Here is a 26,852-nt window from a genome sequence, read left to right on the forward strand (position 1 = left end):
AGAAGTGTATGCAGTCACATGCAGGGCGCCTGCCACTGCTGTCTGTCTCCAGAAGGCTTGTCACCTCACAGACCTGAAGTCCTTGTCCTGGCTGGCACGGATGCCCTGTTGCCTTCCTCCCCAGCCCGGCGCGCTATGCTGAGTTACTGTTCTGGATGTCTCCTAGGGCTGGACTCATGGCGCCTTCTCCCTCAGTGCGATGGCGCGTCCTGCTGCAGCCTGGGCCATCGCTCCCTTCCTTTAGGACTCGGAGCCATCCTTGGTGATCCAACACGCTGACCTTGGTCCCTCCCCGGGGGCTGTTGTGAGGAGTTGACTGCTCTGAACATGGTTGAACAAGTGTCTGCGTGTCACTTTTTGCACTTGCTACTTTGTAGGCGGTCTTTTCATGTCATTATTTTAGCCTGTTTTCTCTATAGATACTGTACCATTAGGTTTATTGGAATATAATTTATTGAAATGGCATTTGGTCTTTGGTAACATTGAGGAATTGCTAATATTGTATATTAGAGAATCAGATTTATGTAAAACTCTTAAGGAAAATGATTTTTTTGTCCTAATTAAAGTTAAATTTATGATTTTTAGATGTAGCCAATTGGATAGTGCCTTGAATGAAGCCACTTGTCGTGTGAGGACACTTGAGAATAGGAATAACTTACTGGAAGTGGAGGTGGTAAGTACTTTGGTGGGTGATTGTCTTGGTGGCTTAGAGTTAAAAGGCCTTGCAGTTAATCCAGCTTGCAAGGCAAATGAATACACTGCTGATAATGTCAGTTATGTATTTCTTCCTAAGGAGATTTTCTTAACTAAGTGTATATATTTTCAGTTTCTGTCTTCGTGTAATACCTTAAGCTCTTACTGTTTAAAATAGTTTTCTTTCAACTGGAACGTAGTTTATATACCATAAAACTCACCCTTCTAAAGGGTGCAATTCAACAGTTTTTAGTATGTTCAGTATTGTGTAGCCACAGTAATTTTTTTTTTTGCTATCATAATTTTTAAAAGCATTTCTTTGAAAAGCAACAAGACAGAAACAGAGGTCTCCTGTCCTCTGCTTCTCTTTCCAGCAGCCCCCGCTGGACCATGCTGAAGCCAGGAGCCAGGATCTCATTCTAGGTTTCCCGTGGGGGTGACCAAGACCCAGTTACTTGGTGCACGTGAAGCCGCAGCTAGGGCTGAAACAAGGGACCTCCTAAGGGTTGTGGGTATCCCAGGTGGCACTGGAACCATGATGCCAAATGCCTATTCCTATGTTTTAAAAAATGTATCTCATTTAAAAGGCAAAGAACAATCGTTTCTATTTCTTTATTTGAAAGAGTTACAGAGACTCTTCCGTTCTGCTGGTTCCTTCTGGACGGCCACGAGGCCAGACAGGAGCTTCTCCTGGGTCTGTCGCCTGGGTGACACGCACTGGGGCCATCTGTACTGCTTTCTCCAGGCTGTTAGCAGGGGCCTGGATTGCACGAGAGCAGCTGGAACTTGAATTGGCGCGCATATGGGGTGCTAACATCAAAGGCACTGCTTTACCCACTATGCCGCAACACCAGCCCCAGACATGAGAAGGGACTCTGTGTGTCTCAGCCATGAGTTTGAGTTCCCAACCTCAGCTTGCTTTCTCTTTCTCTTCCCCCGTCACCATGTATACCTACCTCCCTACCCTCCTCTCCTCCAAGCCCTTGGCAGCCACTGCTTTGGTCTGTGTCCCTGTGGACTTGCCTGACTTGGACATTGGTGTCAGTGCCATAGTTGTCTCGTGTTTCTTGTGTCTCTGACTTAGGTAGCGCTCTCGGGTCTTGTCCGTTCTGTAATTCAGTTTTGTCTCTGTCCAACAGGTGGTGAGTGTTTCCGGTTTTTGATTAGTGTGATTTGACATTATTCTTGTTTGTGTACAAGACAATATGCGCTTATGTTTTTAGCTGTCTTGATTATCTTTCAAATTTTTGAAAATATATTTTTTGAGATGCCGACAGTGAGTGAGAGTGAGCTCCTAGCCTCTAGTTCCCTCCGCAGATGCCTGCACTGGCTGGGGCCGAGCCCAGGTTTCCTGTGTGGATAGCAAAGGTTGTACGGTCTGCTGAGGTCTGTGGCGGCAGGAGTGGGAGGCAGGCGCTGAGCTGACACCCTCCCGTGTGGGATGAGGGCATTTTAACCACTAGGCCCAACGTCTGCCCCCAAAACTGCGCTAAATCCCCACCCTTCTTTCTGTATTATTTTTTTTCCCCAAAGATTAATTGATTGACTTGAAAATCACAGTGAGAGAGACAGATGGATGGATAAATCTTCCGCTTGCTAGTTCACTCCCTGGGTGGCTGCAGTGGGCGAGGCTGGGAAAGGTTGGACCCAGGAGCCTGAAACTCCATCTGAGTTCCCCGTGCAGGTGCAGGGGCCCAAGCACTGGGGCTATTTTCTGCTGCATTTTCCAGGCTGTTAGCAGAGAGGGCAGCTTACTGTGTGTATTTAAAAGTGATGTTATGGAGTTGTTAGTAGATAATCCTTGTAGATTTTTCAGCCTAAGATATAACATACTATTCCATGAGTTTTCATGTGTTTATTTCATTTTATTACCTTTATATTTCACTGTCTATACTTGCTTAGCTACTGCTTGAGAAATCTATTTTTCCAATTTGAGTGATGGATTTTGTCTGTCTTTATTTTGTAGAATGACCTGAGGGAACGCTTCAGTGCAGCCAGCAGTGCCTCCAAACTTCTGCAGGAACGAATTGAGGAAATGAGAACAAGTAATAAAGAAAAAGACAATACTATCATTCGGTTAAAATCTAGACTGCAGGATCTAGAAGGAGCCTTTGAGAACGCTTACAAACTCTCAGATGATAAAGAAGCCAGGTTGAGACAAGAAAACAAGATGTTTCAGGATGTGAGTTTCCAGAGCCTGGTTGGCTGAAGTATTTTACATACTGTGTTCTTAAATGCAGTGCCAACTTTTCCCAGGTTTCTCCAGTTGTTTCACTTGGCCATTGCTGCAGGCACACACCCTCCTGCTGGAGGCTTTGAGGCAGGAAGCCAGAGCTTTAGGACCGTGGTGTCTCCCACTGCTCTGCCTTGAGCTGGTCAACCTCGGAGCTGCCTTATCTGTGCTGCTGGCAGGATGAAATGCCATCAGTCAGGGTTAGAGCGTGCTTGGTTGAGTCTTTTCACTTAGATTTGGGCTTGTGTAACATTGAAATTGGACAAAGTATCAGGTTGTGTATTTTTTTTCTTTAATATTTATTTATTCTTGGAGAGGCAGATTTACACAAGAGAACGAGAGACAGAAAGATCTTCCATCTGCTGGTTCACTACGCAAGTGGTATTCAACAGCCATAACTGAGCCCATCTGAAGCCAGGAGCCAGGAGCTTCCTCTGGGTCTCCCACATGGGTGCAGGGTCCCAAAACTTTGGCGCATCTTCCATTGCTTTTCCAGGTCACAAGCAGGGAGCTGGATGGGAAGTGGAGCAGCTGAGACACGAACCAGTTCCCACATGGGATCCTGGTGGTTGCAAGGCGAAGATTCAGCCACTAGGCTATCATGCTGAGCCTGTGTATTTTTCTTAAATTCTGACTCCTGAATAATCTGAGAGTATTCTGTTTGCTGAATTTTTCCATTTAATAGCTTGAGGCTTGCCCATTGTTTTAGTTTTGCAGCCATTTCCTGCACTTACCTTGCACAGTGGTCAGCTACCCTGGAGGTCATTACTCTCAGCTCTTCAATTCTGGCAACATTTTCTTCCAGTTTTCTAAATAACACACACTGTCATTTTTATAATCTGTGGCCTTCCCTTGTGGTGCTGTGGTTTAGTTTTATTATGTGATTTATGCTGTTAAAGATGCTTCTCTCTCTTCAGTGTGGATCGATACTAAATGTCTGAGATCTGTGTATATTATTTGCTCTGAACTTGGCATGTATCTTTACACCACAGTCTCCTAGTTTAATTAGCAGCATTTTTTACTCTTCTACTAGGTCATAAAACAGTGGTAAGATTTCTCATCTGTTGCATCTAGGATTTAAAACACAGGGCCTGGTTTGGTAGCCTAGTGGCTAAAGTCCTCACCTTACACGTGCCGAGATTCTATATGGGCATTGGTTCTTGTCCCAGCTGCTCCACGTCCCTTCCAGCTCCCTGCTTGTGGCCTGTGAAAGCAGCAGAAGATGGACCAAAGCCTTGGGACCCTGCACCTGTGTGGGAGACCCGGAAGAGACTAGGCTCCAGGCTTTGGATCAGCTCAGCTCTGGTCATTGTGGCCTCTTGGGGAGTGAACCAGTGACAGAAGATCTTTCTCTATATATCTCTTCTCTGTAAATCTGATTTTCCAATTAAAAGAAAAAAATAATGCACTTTAAAAAATATTTAAAAAGTGATGTATCTTAAGTATTTGTAATTTTTTAATAGTATTGCCTTAGTGCTTCTTTTTTTTTTTCAAAATGATTTATCTGAAAGGCAAGATGACAGAAAACAGAGAGAGAGATGGAGAAGTCAGTTTCTCTTCCATTTGCAGGCTCATTAAGCTTACCCGTTTGTTACAGTGTGAACCCCTAAAGATCATATTTTAAAATATATTTTATTTGTGGACCCTATGCTATGACTCAGTGGCTAAATCCTTAGGATCCCATATGGTTGCTGGTTCATGTCCCGGCAGCTCCACGTCCCATCCAGCTCCCTGCTTGTGGCCTGGGAAAGCAGTTGAGCATGGCCCAAAGCCTTGGGACCCTGCACCCGCGTGGGAGAGCCAGAGGAGGCTCCTGGCTCCTGGCTTCAGATCAGCTCAGCTTCAGCCATTGTGGCCACTAGGGGAGTGGCTAATTGGACGGAAGATCTTCCTCTCTGTCTTCTTTCCTCTCTGTATATCTGCCTTTCCAACAAAAATAAATCTATTTATAAATAGTAATATAATATAAATAAATAGATTTATTTTTGTTGGAAAGGCAGATTTATAAAGAAAAGGAGGCAGAAGGAAAAGATCTTTCATCTTGGTTAACTCCCCAAATGGCAGCAATGGCCACAACTAAGCCAATCTGAAGCCAGAAGCTTTCTCTGGTCTCCCACGCGGGTGCAGGGTCCCAAGGCTTTGGGCCGTCCTCCACTGCTTTCCCAGGCAACAAGCAGGGAGCTGGATGGGAAGCAGGGCCCATTTGGGATCCCAATGAGTGTGAGACGAGGACCTTAGCTGTTAGGTTACCATGCCGAGCCCAAATGAGTCGTTTGTTTTTTGTTTTTCAATCTTTTAAAAAAAATATTTTATTTGTGGAGATTTTATTTATTTAAAAGGCAACAACTGATACTGGGCTAAGCTGCAGCCAGAAGCCAGGAGCCTCATCCTGGTTTCCTGTGGGTGGCAGGGGCTCAAGGACTTGGGCCATCCTCTGCTGCTCTTCCAGGCACTGTAGCAGGTGATCCAGATTGGAAGTGAAGCAGACAGACTCAAACCGGCTCCCGTAGGGTTTGCCAGTGTCACATGATTGGATAATTCCTCTGCACCGCAGCCCAGCTCCCCTAAAGAGCATTGTTATTGCAGAAGGTTCTGGAATGTCTGTTCATACTTGGATACGTGTTTCCGTGCCATCGTGTTCTGGTCACCCAGCTATGCTGGCACGCTGTGGCTCAGTGCATCCTCTTCGAAGACACACGTTAACTTGGTGTTGTGAGCGGCAGTGGCTTGACTGAGGCCGTATCTTGCAGGTTTCTCTACTGTAACTTGACTTCCCCACTTTAAAATTACTGCGTGTCTTTTGGAAAGGCAGCTGAAGAACAGTTAACTTTTTCTCCATAAACTTTTAGTCTGGCTCAAGGCACCTGGCAGTGTGAGTGCTGGCTGTTCCTTCTATACTTCCCTAAAAGGAGACGCTCTCCCTATTTGTTCATTCTATTAGTGTGGATTTGTGAAGCCTTACTCTATTCTGTGATGACAAGTATTTCTGATGCTTGGTGGTGCCATGTGTGATTGGGGGCAGATGTGTTGAGCTGGCTGGCTTCCACTTCTGTTACCGCTGGCCCTGTTAGTTCTTGAGCACGTCTGTGCTGTTGGGCCCAGTGGGCTGGCCCAGGCCTTTCTTGGACCTTGGGTCTTGCTTGCGTGAAGTGGGGTTTGGATGCCTGGATCTTTCCGTGTGTTCATTGCTCCTGGGAGCCAGGAGCTCCTCCCAGGTCAGTGCATCTTTGGCTGCTTTTGCCAGGCCGTTTGCAGGGAGCTGGATTGGAAGCGGGGCAGCTGAGATGTAGACCCGAGAGCACTTACGGAATGCTGGCATCAAACAGCGGCTTAAAGCACTATAACCTGATGCTCTCCCTGAACCCACAAGTCTCAAATGTGCATTTTTTAAATGATTCATTTGTTTGAGAAGCAAATGGATGAAGAGGAAGATAATTTTTCATCTATTGGTTCGTTCCTCAAAGGGGCACAACTGTGGGAGGTTAGAGCTGAAGCCAGCCTGTTGCCCGTGTGAGTAACAGGAGGCCAAGCAGGGAACTGGGCTAGAAACAGTATGAGAGGCTGGCGCCAGAGTGGCAGCTTCACCCACTGTGCCGCATGCTCAGTTGTGTTGGACTTTCAGGGTTAAATATCTCCCCAGTGACGAGTGCAATCAGAAGTAATATGCAGCATCTGAAAAAGAGCTGTGTGAATGAATTTTACTCTTGTGAAACTTCAGTGTATTGATAGTATTCGTATCTAAGTAATTTCAGACTTGCAGTAAGCAAGAGAGGTGATAGTGAGAATTGCATGTGTTACATCAGGGTGTGCATGGGTGTGCTTCAAGGCTGTGTGTGAATCATTGATGTGCGGTCTGTCCTGGCTCACGTTACAGTGTTTGATTGTGTGGTCTAATTCTGTGTTTTGTTTTTGTTTTTCTCATAGCTTTTGGGAGAGTATGAGTCCCTTGGGAAAGAACACAGTCAAGTCAAGGTAATGGTTGATGGATGGCATTGTGGAGGTAGAGGCCGGAGCCTGGGTTCAGGGCCCAGCCCTGCCTTCCCCCTCTCTTGCCCACTTGCTGCTACTGCCTCTAGCTGGTTTTCAGTTATCTGCCCTATTTAATTCACAGATTGTTAGATACATTAATTAAACAAATATGTAATCAATGGCTGTTTATGGCCTTTGAGATAAATCGGAGATGAAATTGTGTAGAAGAGTGTAAGGTATCATACAGATACAAATAATTAATTAATTTGCGGGGTCTGGATTTTCTTTTTTTTTTTTTTAAGTTTTGTTTGAAAGGAAGAGTTACAGAGAGAGACAGTGGGCGAGAGACAGGAGGGAGAGATCTTTGATTCGCTGCTTTACCCCCCAAATGGCCTCACTGACTGGGGCTGGTCCAGGCGATCGCAGAGGCTAGAAACTCTATACCACGTAGATGGAAGAGGTCCAGCACTTTCCCAGGTGTATAGCAGAGATCTGGATTGGAGGTGAGCAGCTGGGACTGCAGGCAACACCCATATGCTATGCTGGCATTGCAGAGAAAATTCTGAGTACTGTGTGTTTGAACTTCGTGAAAACCCACAGTGATGCTGGAACTACTTGTGCAGGGTTGCAGTTATATAGGGTTAGTGCAAAGGATTGCACAGCACGGCTTGGGAGCTGAGAGTTCTGGGGAGTCAGGATTTGTAATATTTTATTATTCTGAAGTTTCAGTCAAGTTTGTGGTTAAGTTTGTCACTTAAGTGCTGGACTAATTCTTTTGTCTTTCCACCTTCCTTCTTTCCTTCCCTCCCCTTCCACTAGCTTTCCTCTGCTTTCCTTCCTTTCCACCCCTTATCTATCTATCTATCTATCTATCTATCTATCTATCTATCTATCTATCTATCTATCAAGGCAGAGTTATACAGAACGACACCTGCTGGTCCATTCCCCAAATGGCCAGAACATCCAGGGCTCGGCTGGGCCAAAGCTAGAAGCCCGGAGCTTCTTCCTGGTTTCCTGTGTGGGTGAGGAGCCCCAGGCCGTGGACCATACTCTGCTGTCTTCCCAGGCCATCGGGGAAGCTGGGCCAGCGTCTCTATGGGTGGACTGGCTCTGATTATGGGGTCTGTGGGCTGCAACAGGGCTGCGCTCACGGGGGGCCTTTCCCTCTCGTCTTTCTCTTCAGTTTCCTGTTGCTTCTAGGGTTTGTACCCCACTTGAGGAGTGTTTGTAGAATGTAGAGTTAGTCTTAGATTAGTTTTGTGTTACACATTTTAAAGTGAAGGGATGTATCTGAATATTTATTTATATTTTTCCTTATTTTTGAAGGATACGTTAAACACGACTGAAAACAAGCTGCTGGACGCCCACACTCAGATTTCTGACTTGAAAAGGTAGAATTGCTGTCTTCCTGGGAAGCAGGTGCCTCTGTGGTCCACACTGAGCAGGGCAGGGCTCTGGGCTGCAGAATTGCTTAGCCTGTTGGAAACTGTTTTTTTCTGATATTTCCCTCACGTGGCCATGTTTTGTTTAGGCAAAGAAGGTTTTTTTTTTTAACTATTTTGAACATTAGAGCATGCTGGTGGCTGTGCCTCTGGGATGTGAAATCTAAATCCCATTGAACTTTTTGAAAGAACTCTGGGATGTACCCTAGCTCACTGCACTGTTTCTGTGCTTTGGGAAGACACGTCACTCAGAGCAGCCTTGTGGCCGCTCACCTTCTTCAGCCTGGCGGACCACGTGGAAATTGCTCAGTTACATAGGAGCAGCGTCATGGATGGTCTGCAGTGGAGACTAACAGAAACGTCTACATTGCCTTGAGAACATGCAAGGGTCCTTTACTGCACATGACAGAAACTTCTTTTTTTGAAGGTTTATGTGTTTTACTTGAGTTACAAGGGAGAGAAAGAGTGAGAAACAAAGAGATCTTTTATCTTAATTCATTCTCCAAATGGCCTCAGAGGCCACGGCGGGGCCAGTCTGAAGCTTGGAGCTTCTTCTGGTCTCCCACATGGACACAGGGGCCCAAACGCTTGAGCACATCCTCTCCTGCCTCCCCAGACCAGCAGCAGGGACAGGGACCACAAGTGGGGCAGCCAGAACTTGAACCAGTGCCCATATGGGAGGCTGGCGCCACAGGCTGAGCCTGAGTTCACTGTACCTTGGTGCTGGCCCCTGAAACGTTTTCTTTTCACTGAAATAAACATTTTTTAATTCTACTTTTCCACAAACTCTTTGATTTCCACTCCTATGTTTATATTTGAATCTGGATGTAAGTCATGCAAGAAATCTTACTGAGGTTTCTGAGGTGTTCCACAGAAAATCTGTCTCCATGTCTCATCTGGCTACCTCTTCTTTAGGATCCGCTTCTTTCTAGTGGTTAGCTTCTTTGTCAGATTGGATACAACATGAGCTTTGTCGCAGCTCAGGCTTTCCTTTAGCTCTTCAATCAGACTAGGGAAGAATAGATATAAAAGACGAAATGAGAACATACACAGACTTTAAAGATTAATTTGTTTGAAAGATGGAGTTAGAGACAGAGAAGAAGGCCGGTCTTCACCTACTAGTTCACTTCCTAAGTGACCACAGTGCCCGGGCTCGAGCCACCAGGTTAGCAGCTTCTCCCTGGTCTCCCACATGAGTGCAGGGTCCAGCACGCAGGCCACCCTCTGCTGCTTTCCTAGTCACATCAGCGCAGAACTGGACCAGAAGGAGCTGCTGGGATTCGAACCCTAATAGACAAATAGTGCCAGAGTGACACTTTATACCTTCCATGTTTTGATTTGTAGTTGCCTGTGTATAACCCTTCTTGTGTTTGGTATATTAAGCCTATTTTTGGCTTTTCTTTCAGTTGTAGTTTATTAAATGCTCCTTTGTAAAGTTTAATGTATTGTCAATTTCTTTTCTCTGGTTTTGATCAGCTTTTTGAAGTTTAATGGTGTTTTCCTATGAAAAAGTTTTGTGGATAGGCAGCTGTTTGTCACCTCTTTTCATGCAATATCTGTTGAAATAATGTGTGGTAAGGCACTATTTAAAGTTTGTTGAAATGTACTTAATTTATCTTATTGCTTTTGAATCAGAACAATTTCAAAACTGGAAGCTCAGGTCAAGCAAGTAGAGCATGAAAACATGTTAAGTCTTCGCCATCATTCTAGAACCCCTGTGCGACCCTCCCGTGCCAGGTGAGTCTCTGGACTTGACCCCTGTGAGGCTGAACAAGGCGCACACGTATTCCACCAGGGGAAGCTCCTCTGCCCGAATCATAGGCACTCAGGGTTCGTCGTGGCAGATTTAGAGCTCGGTTGTTGAGTTGTGCAGGGCTGGCAACTGAGGGCTTGCCCTTGAGAATGGTGAGACCAGCTTTGTCACAGGAGCTTATCTGTGACCTGTGACAGTAAGGACACGCCTTGGCCCTCTTGTCCCAGCTCCTCATTGCTGTGTGAGTGCTAAGACTGCCAGAGTGTCGGGACCTCGCCTTAGTTCCTTCAGAATCAATTTTATAGATTCTCAGATACTTGTATTGCTCTGTTCCAAGATTATTTACAGAAAGTTTCTGTTAAATATTAGAACTTATTTTTTATCATTATTTTGGTGTAGATATGGAATATTGACTGGGTTATAACTTTGTGATATTGCTGTTTATCAAAGAAGTTATGTCCTTTAAATATTTATTTATTTGAAAGAGAGGAAGGGAGAGAAAGATACCTTCCATCTGTGGGTTTACTCCCCAAATGAGCATAATAGCCAAGCCTGGACCAGGCTGGAGCCAGTAACCAGGAGTTCCATTGTTGCCTCTCATGTGGCTGGTAGGGGGCTCAATACTTGGGCCGTCTTCCACTGTCTTCCCAAGCACATGGACGGGGACTTGGATCTGAAGCAGAGCAGCTGGGACTTGAACTTGCACTCCCACATTGAATGCCAGAGACACCAGTGTCATAGTTGGTAGCTTAACACACTGCACCATAATGCCAGCCTCAGAAAGAAATTTTGTGTATAATTAACTTTTTAAAGCTATTATTAAATGAGAAATTTTTATTAATTCATCTCAGTGGAGTATAATAATTTTTTTTATTTAAAAGAGAAAAAATTGCAAATACCTGGCATGGAATGTTTGAGATTGAACCAAAAGAGGATCTAAGTGTGGGGCCAGGGAAGGCCCGTGTGGGGGCGGCACATGGAGGTGCAGCGTGCTTGGAGATGGGGCCTCCTGGAGGAGGCAGTGCGAGCAGCTGGAGGAGATGCAGACGGGAAGGACAAGCCGCGTGTCGGTGGGCGGAGCTGGACACGTGTGTCGACAGGCACTGGAGGAAGGACCCGAGAGTCCTGAGAGCGGAGAGAGCCGAGCATGTCTGAGGTGCCTGAGGAAGACTAAGGGATTAGAACTGACGCTCATATACGATCCCAGTGCATGCAAGGCGAGGATTCAGCAACTAGGTTATCCTGCTTGGCCCACAAATAAATAATCTTTAAGAAAAAATAATCAAATAAAAATCTGAAGAATAGTAACAAGTTGGATGGTCTGCTGTGTCTAAGCATGTTTGAAATACATCTTTAAAGCGAATTAGAACCAATAAAGGAATCCAGAATATAAAAGGACTTTACAATCAATTTAAAAAGGCAATCTCCTCAATAGAAAATGGTGAAAGAGTATGAGCAAATAGTTCACACAGCAAGCAGTTCAGATGGCGGGTTAAAATGAAAGGATGCTCTTGCCACAAGTACTCAGAAATGCCACACGGAAGAGGAACAACTGGGCTCAAAGTGACGCTCGCAGGCGAGCCAGGCGTCAGCTTTGCCTTTTCTGAAGTCTGGCAGAGGCATGAGGACACAGGAGCCTCGGACTCACAGGGGACAGAAAATTGGCGCTGCTCGTCTCGAATGTGATCCAGCCGTCTCCAGAAGGCCTGAACTGGCGTGCGTTCTAGAGCCCATTATTCACTCTTACTATTTTAAAATTTTTATTGAAATAATTTTAGTTTTTTGAGAGACAGAAAGAAAGCACTGTGATTTCGTGGTTCATGCCACAGATGCTCCCGAGGCTGGGAAGAGGCCCGGAGCTCAGGGCAGGTGTCCTGCAGAGCAGCAGGCCCCCAACCCTCCGCCTCACAGGGAGCAGGAGCCGGCATGGAGAGCGGAGTCCAGGTGCTGCAGCCTGTGACTGGAGGCCGAATGCCCAGCCTGCTGTGCTGTTTTTAAATATTTACGTTAGATAAAGTTTTACACTTTTCAATTGTAGTGTTGTTGAAAGGTGAGGTGTTTCAGAAACCAAACTTCCTTCTCTAGAAAATGAATAATGTTGGGCCCAGCATGGTAGCCTAATGGCTACAGTTCTCACCTTGCATGGGCTACCATCCCTTATGGGCACTGGTTCGTGTCTCGGATGCTCTGTTTCCCATCCAGCTCCCTGCTTGTGGCCTGGGAAAACAATCGAGGACGGCCCAAAGGCTTGAGACCCTGCACCCACATGGGAGACCTTGAAGAAGCTCCTGGCTCCTGGCTTCGGATAAGCTTAGCTCCAGCCATTACGGCCGCTTGGAGAGTGAACCAGCTGATAGAAGGTCTTTCTCTCTGTCTCTCCTCCTCTCTGTAAACCTGACTTTCCAATAAAAATAAATAATGTGGGGCCCGGCACCGTGGCCTAGCGGCTAAAGTCCTCGCCTTGAATGCCCCAGGATCCCATATGGGCGCCAGTTCTAATCCTGACAGCTCCACTTCCCATCCAGCTCCCTGCTTGTGGCCTGGGAAAGCGGTCTAGGACTGCCTTGGGACCCTGCACCCGAGTGGGAGACCTAGGAGAAGTTCCTGGCTCCTGGCTTCGGATCGGCATAGCACCAGCCATTGTGCTCACTTGGGGAGTGAATCATCGAACGGAAGATCTTCCTCTCTGTCTCTCCTCCTCTCTGTATATCTGACTTTCAAATAAAAATAAGTAAATCTTAAAAAAAAAAATAATGTATGTGAATAAATGGTTAAATGATAGCTATACATATTGGCATGAAAAAGTCTCAGCAGTGATGTTGAGTAGAAAAAGCTGCATTCAGATGTGTGTGTACCCATATATACAATTAGTGTGTTTTAAAATTAAAAACAAGTATGGCAAGGTCTTGATATTTGTTAGAACTGAGAATAGGTAGGTTGGTTGTTATTGAAGTCTTCTTTGTCATTTCTAAGAATGTATGCAATTTCACTTAATTTAAAAATTGGAAGGAGTGTCTGGGAGCTGAAGTTGGTGGCAGAGGCATCTGCCCTGAAGCACAGGAGAGAAGGCAGCAGTTCTCGGAGCATGGTTTGATGGCTTTGGACTGGAGGGAGTCGCCTGCTGGTGAAGGCTGAAATGAGAGGTGTGAGTGGAGGAGGTGCCAGACACTTGACTCCAGCTGGTGGGCGAGTTGCACTGTCAGGGAGGGAGGCGCTGCCGTCGACCAGGCTTTAGCGTTGGCTGCCAGTCAGTGTGCTGGAAGGTGAGGGGAAGAGGCACAGTGCTGGGTGACTGCCCCGAGCGTGGCCTGCAGAGTACGGGCAGGGAGTTGAGCAACAGGAAATGGTGAGCCGGGGACCTGGGGCCATTAGAACCTGTGAGCCTGAGTAGGAAAGGAAGCGTTGGGTTATCGGGGTCTCCCAGGGTGCGGGGTGTTTTCTGTGATGTGAGGTCCCTTGAGTGGCCTTGGGGTGATGGAAATGGAGACTCAGGTTGAGGTGGGAGGAGGTGTGGAGAGGACACAGGGTTCCCGTGCCATGGTGTGACCCTCAGCAGGATTTTCAGCAAAGCAAAGCTGTCGAACAGTATTGCCTTTTGTGGTTGTGCAGGTGGCCACGTGGAACTCCGGAATTGAACGGAAGTGAAGTTCCCTTGTGGAACTGAGTCTGGGTCTCAGTGCCACAGCTCGGGATCCAGCAGCAGCCTGTGTCTGGCTGCTGTCCTAGACACAGGGAGGGCTGAGGACTTGCACACAGCGCTGTGGGCACAGCAAGAGGGCAGCCCCGCCCCCACCTCAGGCTGCACTGGGAGGTGGCAGGGCTGAGGTGTGGCTGGCAGTAGACCTGGGAGCACTCAGTCCATTTCAACTGAGATCTGGGAACGCAAAGAAGGAACAGAAAGCTACAATACCAGTTTAGTTGAATCAAACTGTAAAATGGAATTTGTGTGTCAGAACTGTTTTATGTGTTATGTTTGAGTTAATGGGCACATCTGTAAGTGGGATTGGAGCAGGCTGGCTCCGACCTGCCTGAGACCTGTGATGCTTTGCTTTCGCAGCACGGTGGCCACCGCGGACGTCAGCAGGCGCAAGTGGCTGATCCCGGGCGCGCAGTACTCCATCTTCACCGGGCAGCCCCTGGATAGCCAGCACAGCCACGTGGACAACCAGCTGGAGGAAGCCTGTGCTCCCAGGTGAGAAACATTGTCGGAGTTCCCTGTGTGGGCTGTTGCTGTCTTAGAAGTTTCTGTCACTTTTAGCTATTCAGAAAGGTAGAAAGAACCATCTCTTTGGCTGGTGTTTTTGGTTTTGTTTTTTTTTTTTCAGTTCTGTGCGTTCATTTGTTTATTTCAAAGACCTTGTATGTATGAGAGAGAGTGACACAGATGTGCTCTTTGCTGCTTTTCTCCCCAGCTGCCTACAAATGCTCATACAGAACTGGGCCAGATCAAAGCCTGGGGCCAGAACTGCATCCGGGTCTCCCCCTTGGGTGGCAGGGGCCCCAGGCTGATCGTGAGCAGGGAGCCAGAACTCCCATCCAAATGCACATCTTTTAAAGATTTATTTATTTTTTTATTACAAGTCAGATATACAGATAGGAGGAGAGACAGAGGAAGATCTTCCGTCCGAAGATTCACTCCCCAAGTGAGCCTCAGTGGCTGGTGCTGTGCCGATCCGAAGCTGGGAACCTGGAACCTACTCCAGGTCTCCCACGCGGGTGCAGGGTCCCAAAGCTTTAGGTCGTCCTCGACTGCTTTCCCAGGCCACAAGCAGGGAGCTGGATGGGAAGTGGAGCTGTCAGGATTAGAACTGGCGCCCATATGGGATCCTGGGGCATTCAAGGCGAGGACTTTAGCCGCTAGGCCACGCCGCCGAGCCCCCAAATGCACATCTTAACTGCTGTGCTCAATGTCCACCCACGTTTGCTTCCTTAGGGTCTTGATAATACATGTATACATACATGTGTGTATATATATGTATATATATATGATTTATTATTTGAAAGGCCGAGTTACAAAGAGAAGGAGAGGCAGAGGAGATATCCCATCTGCTGATTCACTCCCCCAATGCTGCAGTGGGAAGAGCTGAGCTGGTCTGAAGCCAGGAGTCCAGAACTGCTTCTGGGTTTCTAACAGGCCATCCAACATGAGATTTGAGCAGCCCAAGTGCTGCCCCACACTGCTTGAAGCACGGGTTCCTTATGTGCACGTTGAATGGTAAAGCACAGACTATTCACAGAGTACAGTCGTCAACTCTGGTTTCATTGCCCTAACCGTCATTGTGGTCACACCTGTGTGTCACAGTGTAGGCTGCTATGCCAACCGTCGCCGCCAGACAGCTTCAGTGGAAGACTTCTGGGGGTGGCTGTGGTGAGGATTTCAGTGAGGGCCGCTTTCAAGGTTCTGCGCTCATACGACCTTCGCCCCATGTGTCCTCCAGTCGGGGACTCCCCTCTCATGACCTCGTCCATCTCTGGTTCCCTTCCACGTGTCCCACCTCCAGATGCTGTCATGCTGAGGACTTCAGCAGCAGTGTGCGTCCAGTCCTTAATACCTTGTTATTTCCGGGGCTGGTGTTTACCACAGTGAGAGAAATCTACAATGTTAGCACTCCATGTGAATGCTGCTCTGCTTCTGATCCAGTTGGTTGCAAATATGCCTGGGGAAGCAGTTGAAAACGACCCAGGTCCTCAGACTCCTGCACCCATGTGGGAGACTTAGTTGACTCCCCTGGCTCCAGACTGGCTCGTCCCCAACCACTGTGACTGTCTAGGGGTGAACCAGCAGTTGGGAAATCTCTCTCTCTGTGTGGGTGTGCATTTGGGTGTGTGTCCTCTCCCTCTGTAACTCTGCATTTCTAACAAATATAATTTTTGGAAAGATTTATCTTTGTTGAAAGTTCAGATTTACAAAGAGAAGGACAGACAGACAGAGCTTCCATCTACTGGTTCACTCCCCAAGTGGCTGCAATGGCCAGAGCTGCGCCAGTCCGAAGCCAGGAGCTTCCGGGTCTCCTACGTGGGTGCAGGATCCCAAGGCTCTGGGCTGTCCTCAGTTGCCGTCCCAGGCCACAAGCAGGGAGCTAGAAGGGAAGTGGAACACCTGGGGTACGAACTGGCACCCTTATGGGATCCCAGCAGTTGCAAGGCAAGGGCTTTAGCCACTAGAGTATTGTGCCAGGCCCTAATAAATAAAATTTTTTAAAGATTTATTTTTATGGGACCCGGCACAGTAACCTAGCAGCTAAAATCCTTGCTTTGCATGCACTAGGATCCCATATGGGTGCCAGTTCATGTCCTAGCAGCCCCACTTCCCATCCAGCTCTCTGCTTGTGGTCTGGGAAAGCAATGGAGGATGGCCCAGAGCCTTGGGACCCTGCATTTGCATTGGAGGCTCAGAAGAGGCTCCTGGTTTCTGGCTTCAGATTGGCTCAGCTCTGGCCAATGTGGCTGCTTGGGAAGTAAGTTAAGGGACAGAAGATCTTCCTCTCTGTCTCCTCCTCTCTGTATATATGACTTTTCAATAGAAATAAAAATCTTTAAAAATTTTTTAAATTTTCTTGGAAAGCCAGATTTATAGGGAGAAGGAGAGACAGAGTGATCTTCTGTCTGCTGATTCATTCCCCAATAGCCCAATTGGCTGGAGCTGAGCCTATCTGAAGCCAGAAACCAGGAGCTGCTTCCGGTTCTCCACGTGCAAGCAGGGACGCTGGGTCCTCAGCGATCTGCTGCTGCGCTACCGGGTCATAGGCCAGGAGCTAGACCAGAAGTGGAACAGCTAGGACTAGAACCGGCACCTGTATTGCTTGCTCGCGTTTGCAGTTAAAGGCCTAGCTTGTTGAACCACCATGCCAGCCCAATAATACGCATTTAAAAAAAATTTATTTCAGATATTGTTCTCCTCCTGAAAAGGATTTGTCACCTGCAAGTTCATCAACCAGCTTGTTAGTGAAAAAGCAAAGGGAGGCGTCAGACACCCCAGTCATGAAAGCTTTAAAAGAACTGGATGAAGCAAAGATATTTAAAAATTGGGGGACACAGACAGAGAAAGAGGATACCTCAAATAGTAAGTATTTCTTATTCTGTTTTAGACAGATGTACGTGTCTTTATTACCCTTTATATTATTGTGTGTGTGTATGTTTTATGATTTATTTGTTATTGGAAAGGCAGATTTACAGAGAGAAGGGGAGACAGAAAGATCTTCCGTGTGCTGATTCACTCCTGATGGCCATATGGCCAGAGCTGAGCCGATCTGATTTGAAGCTGGGAGACAAGAGCCTCTTCCGGGTCTCCCGTGTGGGTGTGGGGTCCCAAGGCTTAGGGTCATCCTCTACTTCAGTGAACAACCAGGACATGAACCAGGGCCCATACGGTATGCTGGCACATGCATGGCAAGGATTAAGGCCAGGCCCTTCTTCTTTTTTAAGATTTTTGTTGTTGTTGCTTTAATCGGAAAGACAAATTTAAAGAGTGAAGGAGAGACAAAAGAGAGGTCTTTCAACCATTGGGTTAATCGCCAAAGAGCCACAGCGGCTGGAGATGAGCTGATCTAAACTCAAGCCAGGAGCTTCTTCAGGGTCTCCCAAGTGGGTGCAGTCACGAGGCTTTGGGCCATCCTCTGCCACTTTCTCAGGCCACAAAGAGCCGGATGGAAAGTGGAGCAACCGGGACATGAGCGGCACCCACATACGGTGCTAGTGCTCACAGTCAGAAGAATAGCCAGCTGACCCATTGAGCTGGCCCCTTTTTATTTTACATTCTTCAGATGCTGAAATTAAGATGACTTTATTATACTGCAGCATCAGTCCTGATATAACATGTACCAGCTATGCAAAGAAAGCTGCATATTGCATTCTGATGATCAAAAAGGCTTGCATGGAATTCTTTTTTTTTTTTTTTTTTTTAAAGATTTTATTCATTTTATTACAGCCAGATATACACAGAGGAGGAGAGACAGAGAGGAAGATCTTCCGTCCGATGTTTCACTCCCCAAGTGAGCCGCAATGGGCCGATGCGCGCCAATCCGATGCTGGGAACCAGGAACCTCCTCCGGGTCTCCCACGCGGGTGCAGGGTCCCAATGCATTGGGCCATCCTCGACTGCTTTCCCAGGCCACAAGCAGGGAGCTGGATGGGAAGTGGAGCTGCCGGGATTAGAACCGGCGCCTATATGGGATCCCGGGGCTTTCAAGGCGAGGACTTTAGCCGCTAGGCCACGCCGCCGGGCCCTTGCATGGAATTCTTACGGATATTTGACAAGTTGCCCTGTCAGTTTCTCCTGTTGGCACATGTGCGCATGTGTTGTCAGATGCTGGTCGAGGTTTTGGTGAAGAAGCCAGCTGTCCTCAGCCCTGTGTCCTCCCTCGGGCTAGGCCAGCGGCACTGTCTCTGCCCTCTGCTCCCGCTCAGACCTGCCCGGGAAGCCGCAGCTCTGCTGGGGCGTTGGGAAAGCAGCGCCTCCTAGAAAATAAATCGGGAACTACTATCTCTAAGTAAACACTTGAAAAATCACCTGGAGGGTGGAGCATCACAAGGCATGCAGGATGAATTCATTACACAGCCCCACATTTGTTTCCATCAGGCATTTTGCACCATTATAATGAGGTACAAACTAATCATTACATGAGAAGAAATGCTGTTGAGCAGGACGTTAAGCTGAGGGGAAGGCCTTGCTGGAGCTGGCCATCTGTTCATACGGCGGGCAGCTGAAGGCAAGGTACTGTTGTGATCCGTTTGTTTGGTACAGGATCAGTGAGTCCTCGACGCTTGGAAACGCCGGTCACTGCGAGTCGCTGCCCTGAGAAGTGTGCCCAGCAGAGGCCCAGGAGACTCGGCCCTGCCTCACAGAGGTCGTCGTCCTTGCCGCCTTCCAGTCGGAAGTCCAGCACTCCGAGTAAGCATTTGATGCGTCTCTCAGGCTGGAGGGGCGCGGGCACTGGGCACTTTCTGCTCATTTACCGTTGCTCAGTCTGGCACCTCCGGGGCTGCGCTGAGCACGGCCCTGTGGTCCCTGAGCTTACAGACCCTGCAGATATAGCTGAAGCAGTCTGTCTGTTCAAGTGGGTTTGTTACGTGTGTATGTTGAGGAACTTAGCACAACTAATCGCTCTTCTCAATTTTTTGAGGTGATAAGACAGCTGTTAGTCATTCATTCAGACCTGGGAGCTGAGGTTGGTCAGCTTGGAGAAGGTGTGTCTTTGTTGCCCCCAGCCCCTCAGCGCTGAGTCTCTGGGACTCCAATTTCCATTTCGTACACAGAGGGGATCCTTCGGGTGCTGTGTGGGAGGAATGCTCACTGTGGTTCCAGCTCATTTCCAGTCCACTTGTAAAATCCTGCCAAACCAGTCTGAGCTGGAAAGCCGAAGCTAGCCTGAAGTGCTGAGGTGTTACTGGTGTTGCTCCCTAGATGCCAGGACAGGAGTTATTCGATTGTTTTTGTACTCTTAGCATTTCACAATGAAATGGTCAAGCCTTATAAAATTAGAAGAAGTTCTAAAAAAGAAACTGTTCTGCCAAAATAAAAAGAATATTTCCTCTTTGTTTCCTTCTGTAGCAAAAAGAGAGATTATGTTAACACCAGTGACTGTGGCTTATAGTCCAAAGCGATCCCCTAAGGAAAATTTGTCTCCAGGATTTAGTCATCTACATAGCAACCCTGAAAGCAGTCCAGCTCGGTAAGGAAGTACTGTGCCACAGTGGCATAAACGGTGTATGTAAATGTACTGTTTCCAAAAACATGAACACATGCCTTTAACCATCAGATTTCCGGTCACCATACATGGGGCTCTTATTGTTTAAATGAATACCTTGATAGCAGTCACCTCGTCCGGTTTTTGGATAGAGAAGCCTGGTTCCTGTTCTCTCCAGAATGTGAGTGACCCAGGAGGACTGCTGGGCTGTTTGCAGCAGCCAGAGGGCGGCTCTGCCGTGGGCCTGGGCCTGAGCTCGGACTGCCCTTCCAGGAGAGCCCTGGAGTGTCGTGGCTGGATCTCTCCTCTGTGAGGTCCTGCCTGCTTCCCACAAGCACTTAATCTCTAGTGTGTAATATGGGTTTGTGTTAGAAAATAGAAAATTCCAATGCTAGACAGCCATCTTTTTTTTTCTTTTTAAGAAAATATGTAAATATGTGAGTTACCTGGACAGCATGTCATGTTTGTAGTGGGAATGGGGAAAATCACTTAGCATCTCATTCCAAGTCACTTGCTTCATTCAACAGGTGTGATGTCCTTCTGGATGATTTGGACACCGTTCCTGTGTCTACATCACAACGCACCAATCCAAGAAAACAACTGCATTTTCTGAACCTAGATGACTTAGAAGGTATCTTCTAAAGATTGTTCCATGGTTTTAATTGCTTATGTTCTCAGACTCTAGTATCTTCCCAAGGTGCTAACATTTTCTTACAGCATCCCATGCTCAAAGTCCTCCTTCTGGACCTGTGAGCATTGATGGTATGTTGTTCAGCTTTGTATTGTTACATCAGCATTGTCATCCTCAGTGAAAAGTTGGGAAACCAAGGTACAGGTGAGGTAATGTTTAATGACCAGGGTCCTGCTATCCAGTAATTTCCTTTATTTTATATTCCATAGTTTATATGTAATGTTGGCTCTAGGTAATTGTTTTTGCCTTTACTCACTGATATTTTAAATTTGGAAGAATGTTACAATATGTAAGAGCCATGTGGGTAGGCCCTCAAGAGAACTCACCATGCATGGTAGGGGTGCAGGTCCACTCTGTGGATTGCCTACTGTTCATTTTTATTAAGATTTATTTATTTTGGGCCCGGTGTCGTGGCCTAGCGGCTAGAATCCTCGCCTTGAACACGCCGGGATCCCATATGGGCGCCAGTTCTAATCCCGGCAGCTCCACTTCCCATCCAGCTCCCTGCTTGTGGCCTGGGAAAGCAGTCGAGGATGGCCCAATGCATTGGGACCCTGCACCCGCGTGGGAGACCCGGAGGAGGTTCCTGGTTCCTGGTTCCCAGCTTCGGATGGGCGCGCACCGGCCGTTGCAGCTCACTTGGGGAGTGAATCATCGGACGGAAGATCTTCCTCTCTGTCTCTCCTCCTCTGTGTATATCTGACTTTGTAATAAAATAAATAAATCTTTAAAAAAAAAAGATTTATTTATTTGAAATGCAGAATTATAGAAGCAGAGTGGAGAAATGGAGAATTCTTCCATCCACTGGTTCTCTTCCCAAATGGCTACAACAGCCCGGGCTGGGCCAGGCTGAAGCCAGAGCTTGAAGCTTAATCCTGCTCTCCTATGTGGATGCATTGGCCCAAGGAGTTGGGCTGTTCCTTGGTCCTTAACCAGGGTCATTAGATGGGAGCTGGATCAGAAGTAGGACAGCCTGGATGCCGGCATTGTAGGTAGCAGTCAGATCCATCAGACAGCAGTGCAGTCTTTAAAGGTCGTTTGTGTTCACATAAAGTTTGTTCACATTCATTTTGAGGAATTGTGAAAATTGTTAAGGTGATGGCAAGGCACTGCGTAAATACTGATTATTGTGCTTGTTTCCATTGCTTCTTTGGGCCCTATAGCAACCATTTCCAGAAAGTGAAGTTGGGCGTTATATTTAACATGTATGTAATATATTGGAAAAATTGATAAAATGTCTTTCCCCTCTGACAGAAAAAAACTATTCAGAAAAAGCCACTGACAGCCATATTAATCACAGCTCCTGCCCCGAACGTTCGCCAAGTGGAGTGAAGAAGGCGCCTGTGCGAGCAGCCTGGGACGAGTGGGAGTCAGCTGGCCGCCAGCCGTGTGAGCCTGTTCCCGTAACGGCACAGGGGGCTGACTTTGAATACACAGCCAAAATTAGAACTCTAGCTGAAACAGAACGATTTTTTGATGAACTTACAAAAGAAAAGGACCAGGTAAAAACAAAAGTATTTTGAAAATCTTTTTGTGCGCTTAATGCTCGTGTCTGAGGAGTGGTGAGAAAGGAAGCACTGAGTCACACCATGTCAGGAAGTGCCCGTGGGGGCGGTGGGGGCCACAGCACAGCACCCGGGCAAGGTGCTGCTTGTGGCTGACCAATGACCGAGGGAACCTAGGTCACACAGTGCTGGGCTAAAATGTTCTCTTTCCGTTCTTGGGTGACTGGAATGCTTTTATTTTTATTGGAACATCCTGCGTGTTCACAGATTGAGGCAGCGCTAAGCCGAATGCCTTCTCCCAGAGGACGAGTCACTTTACAGACGAGGTTAAATCAGGTGAGCAGTTCTGCCGGAATCCCCTTGTGGCCAGCGCCTGCGAGACCCCACACGGCGAGGGGCGTTTTAGGACCAGCACAGGGAAAACTGGCTCCTGCGCCGAGTGACGCTGTGCCGGCGTGTGGCGCCTGGCAGGAAGGGTGTACTGATGACTTCTACAACTGCATGCTAGCTTTCAGGAATAAAAACTCGTTTTACTTACACACTTGAAGAGGATGCTGTTCATGCCGTATTATATCCCAGACCGAACGTGGGAGCAGCTGGCCATGTGCCCATTACAGATTGGCATTGTTAGTTAATCCTCCCTCAGCAGAACTCCCTTGAACTCCCTTGAACTCGCTTTGCAGGATTGAGGGAAGCACAGTGCTGAGGTCCATTAGCAGGGGGTGCAGCTGCCTTGACCAGGGACGTTTTTTAGATCATGCTTGCTTAGTTACTATTCAAAGATTTTAAAGACATGAAACCATGAGACTTTTAAAAATCTGCTCAGTTAAAAATGTACCAAGGCCTGGTGCGGTAGCTTAGCTTCTGAAGTCTGTGCCTTGCATGCCCTGGGATCCCACGTGGGTGCCAGTTCATGTCCCAGCGGCCCCACTTCCTTCCAGCTCCCTGCCTGTGGCCTGGGAAAGCAGTGGAGAACAGCCCAAAGCTTTGGGACCCTGCACCCATGTGGGAGATCTGGAAGAGGCTCTTGGCTCCTGGCTTCAGATGGGCACAGCTCTAGCTGTTGTCGCCATTTGGAGAGTGAATCATCAGATGGAAGATCTTCTTTCTGTCTCTTCTCTCCGTATATCTGCCTTTCAAATTAGAAAATAATAATTTAAAAAAATGTTCCAACCATAACAGCAAGCATGTTCATTTATTTAATTACTCACTTACATATTGGAAAGTCAGGTTTACAGAGAAAGATCTTCCACCCACTGGTTCACTCCTCACGTGGCTGCAAGCAGAGAGAAGTGGAGCAGCTGGGACACAAACTGGCGACCAAAAGGGATCTTGGCCCCTGCAAGGTGAGGAGTTTAACCACTAGGCTGCCATGCTGGGCCCAGCAAGTCCACTTCTTGTGCTGCATATTTGACTTCAGAGCCTGAACTTGAGAGTTCCTTGAAGCAGAAGTCTTTAGGACTTGTGTTCCCATTTTCTCTTTGCTTCTGACCGTAACACTTGTTACAATTTTTGATCTGAAAGTTTTTATTCAGTAATTTATAAGCTTGGATTAATCATGAAATTCAAAATAATTTACTAGGAAAGCAGAAGAAAAGCTTGTGGACAGTCTGGTGCTAAGTCGATCTGAAATACTTCTTTCATACTTTCTTCCCTTGTATATTGAAAAATTTGGGCTCTTCCCAACTGAAGATTTAGAGAGCACAGGTCTGTGGCAGGGAAATGGCGGACAGCGCTCAGCGTCCTGTCGCACGAACGAATAGAAACAGCAAACACTTTTTTTTAAAGATTCATTTGTAAAGTCAGACAAAACAGAGATGAGGACGGACAGAGAGGAAGATCTGTCCCTCGATTCACTCCCCAAGTGGCTGCAATGGCCGGAGCTAAACAATCCAAAGCCAGGAGCCAGGAGCTCTTCTGGGTCTCCCACGTGGGTGCAGGGTCCCAAGGCTTTGGGCCGTCCTCCACTGCTTTCCCAGGCCACAAGCAGGGAGCTGGATGGGAAGTGGAGCAGCCGGGATTAGAACCAGTGCCCATAGGGGATGCTGGCACATGCAAGGTGAGGACTTTGGCCGCTAGGCTATTGTGCAAAGCCCTGAAAATCTGATTCATACTCTTTAGTTTAAAAGAAAGAATATAAATAAGATGATTTGTATAAAAATCAAAATAACTCTGCAGATTTGATGTTTATACTTGCTTTTTAGCTAAAAGGTCAGTTTGGTTGTAATTATAGAAACCATTGAGCTTGATGTAGAAGTCTAATTCAGCTTCTTCCATTGTTCTCACCTAGGAAGCCTTGGAAGATCGTTTGGAAAGGATTAATCGAGAACTGGGTTCAGTTCGAATGACACTAAAGAAGTTTCACATTTTACGCACCTCTGCAAATCTTTGAGATTTGTAGCCATTAAATTCTGAGACATTTTTGTTTGCACTGATGTATAATTATGCACTCAGAAAAGGCAAAGTATTTTGTACTGTTTATGAGTGATAGTTTACAATCATGCTATTCTTACACTTGCTGTTTTATACTTCAAATGGCCACATATTTTCAAGATATTTTTGTTATGCTCAGGAATCTCTTGTATATTTTACTATTTAAAAGGTATTATTTTTAAATAGTATGTCTCCAATTTATATCCAGAAAAAGGAAATGTAAATAAGAAAGGCAGCTTGTTTCTAAATCGTGTTATCCTTTTATGATAACTTTGCACACCAGTTTTTTAACTTGTTCTACATTGTAAATATGGTTCATTTTTTAAAATAAATGTTCAGCAACAGCTTCCACAATGATAGCTTGAAACGTGCTGACTATAAAAACAATTGACAGCACACCTTGGGTATTAGTGTTGAGGTTTGTAATAAGTAATCATGTAACTCCTGTTTGAAATAAGGCATAGAGTGATAGTAATAGTGGACTGTTGCAACTCTTCGGAAATTACACGGATAGAACTCATTTTGTTTCCCTTAAACTCATTGGTGTGAAGAAAAAAATGACAGGGGTGTGAGTCTCCAGTTTGCTCTCATGTAGTATTTCCAGAAAGGGGTCGATAACAGGAGAGCTGGCGCTCTTTCCCCATCATTCTGGATGTAATTTGTGGCCCTCTGGACGGCACATGGAACATAGCCAGCCCCCAGTAAGCTGCCAACAGGGATGCTACCGGAGCTCTAGGTTTGGGACCAGAGCTGTCTGTGTACCTGCTTTTGGACGGGGACTGTGCATACACAGAGCCTGCTGCCTTCCACATAGTTTCCTAGGTCACTGCAGCCACTGTCCTGGGCAGCACTCCCTGGCTCTCAGAAGTACCACGTGGCGGAGGACTCAGCTCTGATCCACAAGTACTTGTGGGTTTGCACTGGGAATGTTGGCTTAGTCAGTTACTGAACCATCTGATGTGTGGCACCGATCAGAACCTGGTACCCACTTGCTCACACTCGATGCGTGTTAATAAACAGACTTATCCAGGCTTGAGCACCCAGAGCCACTGCTGACACTCGGGCTCCAGTGCTAGTTTGTTATCACTGGTAGTAACAGTGAACCAGCTCAGCCAGGGGCTCCATCCAGGGTGCCTGTCTGCCTCCAAGCAGGCTCTCTTAGCGCTCCTGGCTGGGCTCCAGAGAAGCAGCCCACAGGCTGTCCTCTGTATGTGTATGCTGGGGTAGAGGAACCCTAGTGGAGCAAGGGACCCTTTCCACAGTCCAGGGGGAACTTTCCTTCCTGCTCAGGAGCCTCATCAGCCTAACTTAGGAACGAATTCAAGTGCCTCTGGAGTTAGTTTCTGTTCTCTGACTTGCTGTCAGACTCTCTGAAAGCTCTCGAGGGGACTGGGAGGGTTGACTTTCCTGATCACATTGCCTGCCTTGTTTTTTTCCTGACTTGATAGTAAAAAGCAACCTGAAAATTGTTCATGCATTTCATTTTCCCCTTTTGCTGTTAAGTCTTCTATATTTTTAAGAGAAAGGAAATGGCAGTTTCAGAAGTACTGAGAGCTTTATCTTGCCAAGGAGCTATCTTCTTAGTAACCTATAATTGGCTTATTCTGAAAAAGACTTTAAGCTCCATCAAAACATCTTCTGTGCCTCTCTCTGCAAGCATATGTTTTGACTTTTAACATGGAATAGACTGGAACTATCAGTTACTTTTTTTATCATTATTATTTCTTATTTGATTTTCTTTGTAGCCATGAAGAGGGAAACCAAGGAAAATCCTCTGGCCTCTCTCCCTTTGGTAGTGCTTGTCTTGCAAGAACACTCAACCAAAAAGTGTGAAAGGCGGCAGTCACCTACAGACAGCACCTGTTAGCCCAGCGAGGTAAACTATTTTTGTTGCTGGCTGGGACAGTGCTGCAGTTAGTGGTGAAAAAAAAAAAAATCCCTGCGAATCTTCCGCTCCTGGAAAGTGCCTTTGCATGCAGAAACCGAGTGAGCCCTCCTGGCGGCCTCCGTCTGCCTGTTACTTTCCAATGCAAAGCTGCTGTCGATACTGAAGAATCTCTCCAATGGAAGCAGTGGCAGGTGCAACCCCAGGACAGTGCCAGTGCCTGGCACAGTTGGGCACAAGGGCCAGGAAAGGGGAGACTGGGAGCCAGTTACCTGTGAGTCCCATCTGCCTCAGGCCTGGCTTGCCCTGCAGTCCGTGACAGGACCAAAGGGAAAGAACAGTCCTTTGAATCGGAGAAGATGAGATTAAAAGACAAGGTTATTTGGGTGCAAAGTTGAAATCCACATACCCTAAGTGTTCAGAAGTGCATGTGGACTTACACTGTGGCAGCAAAATAAGCAGTTCTGTTTTCCCAGAAACTTTCTGCATTACCCACATACTTTGGAAATCATTCTAAGTAGGTTTTTGAAGATTTATTTATTTTCATTGGAAAGACATTTAC

General features: G+C 46.9%; 1 protein-coding gene across 7 annotated transcripts in view; it reads left to right on the forward strand.

Moving 5' to 3' along the window:
- The window catches only part of MPHOSPH9 (M-phase phosphoprotein 9), a 51,267-nt gene extending 26,864 nt beyond the window's left edge, over positions 1–24,403 (forward strand). For all 7 annotated transcript variants that reach the window (XM_058656584.1, XM_058656587.1, XM_058656583.1 and 4 more), the window contains exons 11-23: positions 586–673; positions 2,660–2,875; positions 6,851–6,898; positions 8,222–8,286; positions 9,973–10,074; positions 14,148–14,282; positions 16,978–17,153; positions 18,834–18,980; positions 19,641–19,761; positions 20,304–20,407; positions 21,722–21,969; positions 22,240–22,308; positions 24,263–24,403. In XM_058656584.1, coding sequence (XP_058512567.1) covers positions 586–673; positions 2,660–2,875; positions 6,851–6,898; positions 8,222–8,286; positions 9,973–10,074; positions 14,148–14,282; positions 16,978–17,153; positions 18,834–18,980; positions 19,641–19,761; positions 20,304–20,407; positions 21,722–21,969; positions 22,240–22,308; positions 24,263–24,364 — 1,621 coding nt within the window. In that variant the 3' untranslated portion in view covers positions 24,365–24,403. The remainder of the gene's footprint in view (positions 1–585; positions 674–2,659; positions 2,876–6,850; positions 6,899–8,221; positions 8,287–9,972; positions 10,075–14,147; positions 14,283–16,977; positions 17,154–18,833; positions 18,981–19,640; positions 19,762–20,303; positions 20,408–21,721; positions 21,970–22,239; positions 22,309–24,262) is intronic.
- Positions 24,404–26,852: the final 2,449 nt, after the last annotated feature.

Source organism: Ochotona princeps, chromosome 29, assembly GCF_030435755.1.
Source record: "Ochotona princeps isolate mOchPri1 chromosome 29, mOchPri1.hap1, whole genome shotgun sequence".
Classification (NCBI taxonomy): domain Eukaryota; kingdom Metazoa; phylum Chordata; class Mammalia; order Lagomorpha; family Ochotonidae; genus Ochotona; species Ochotona princeps.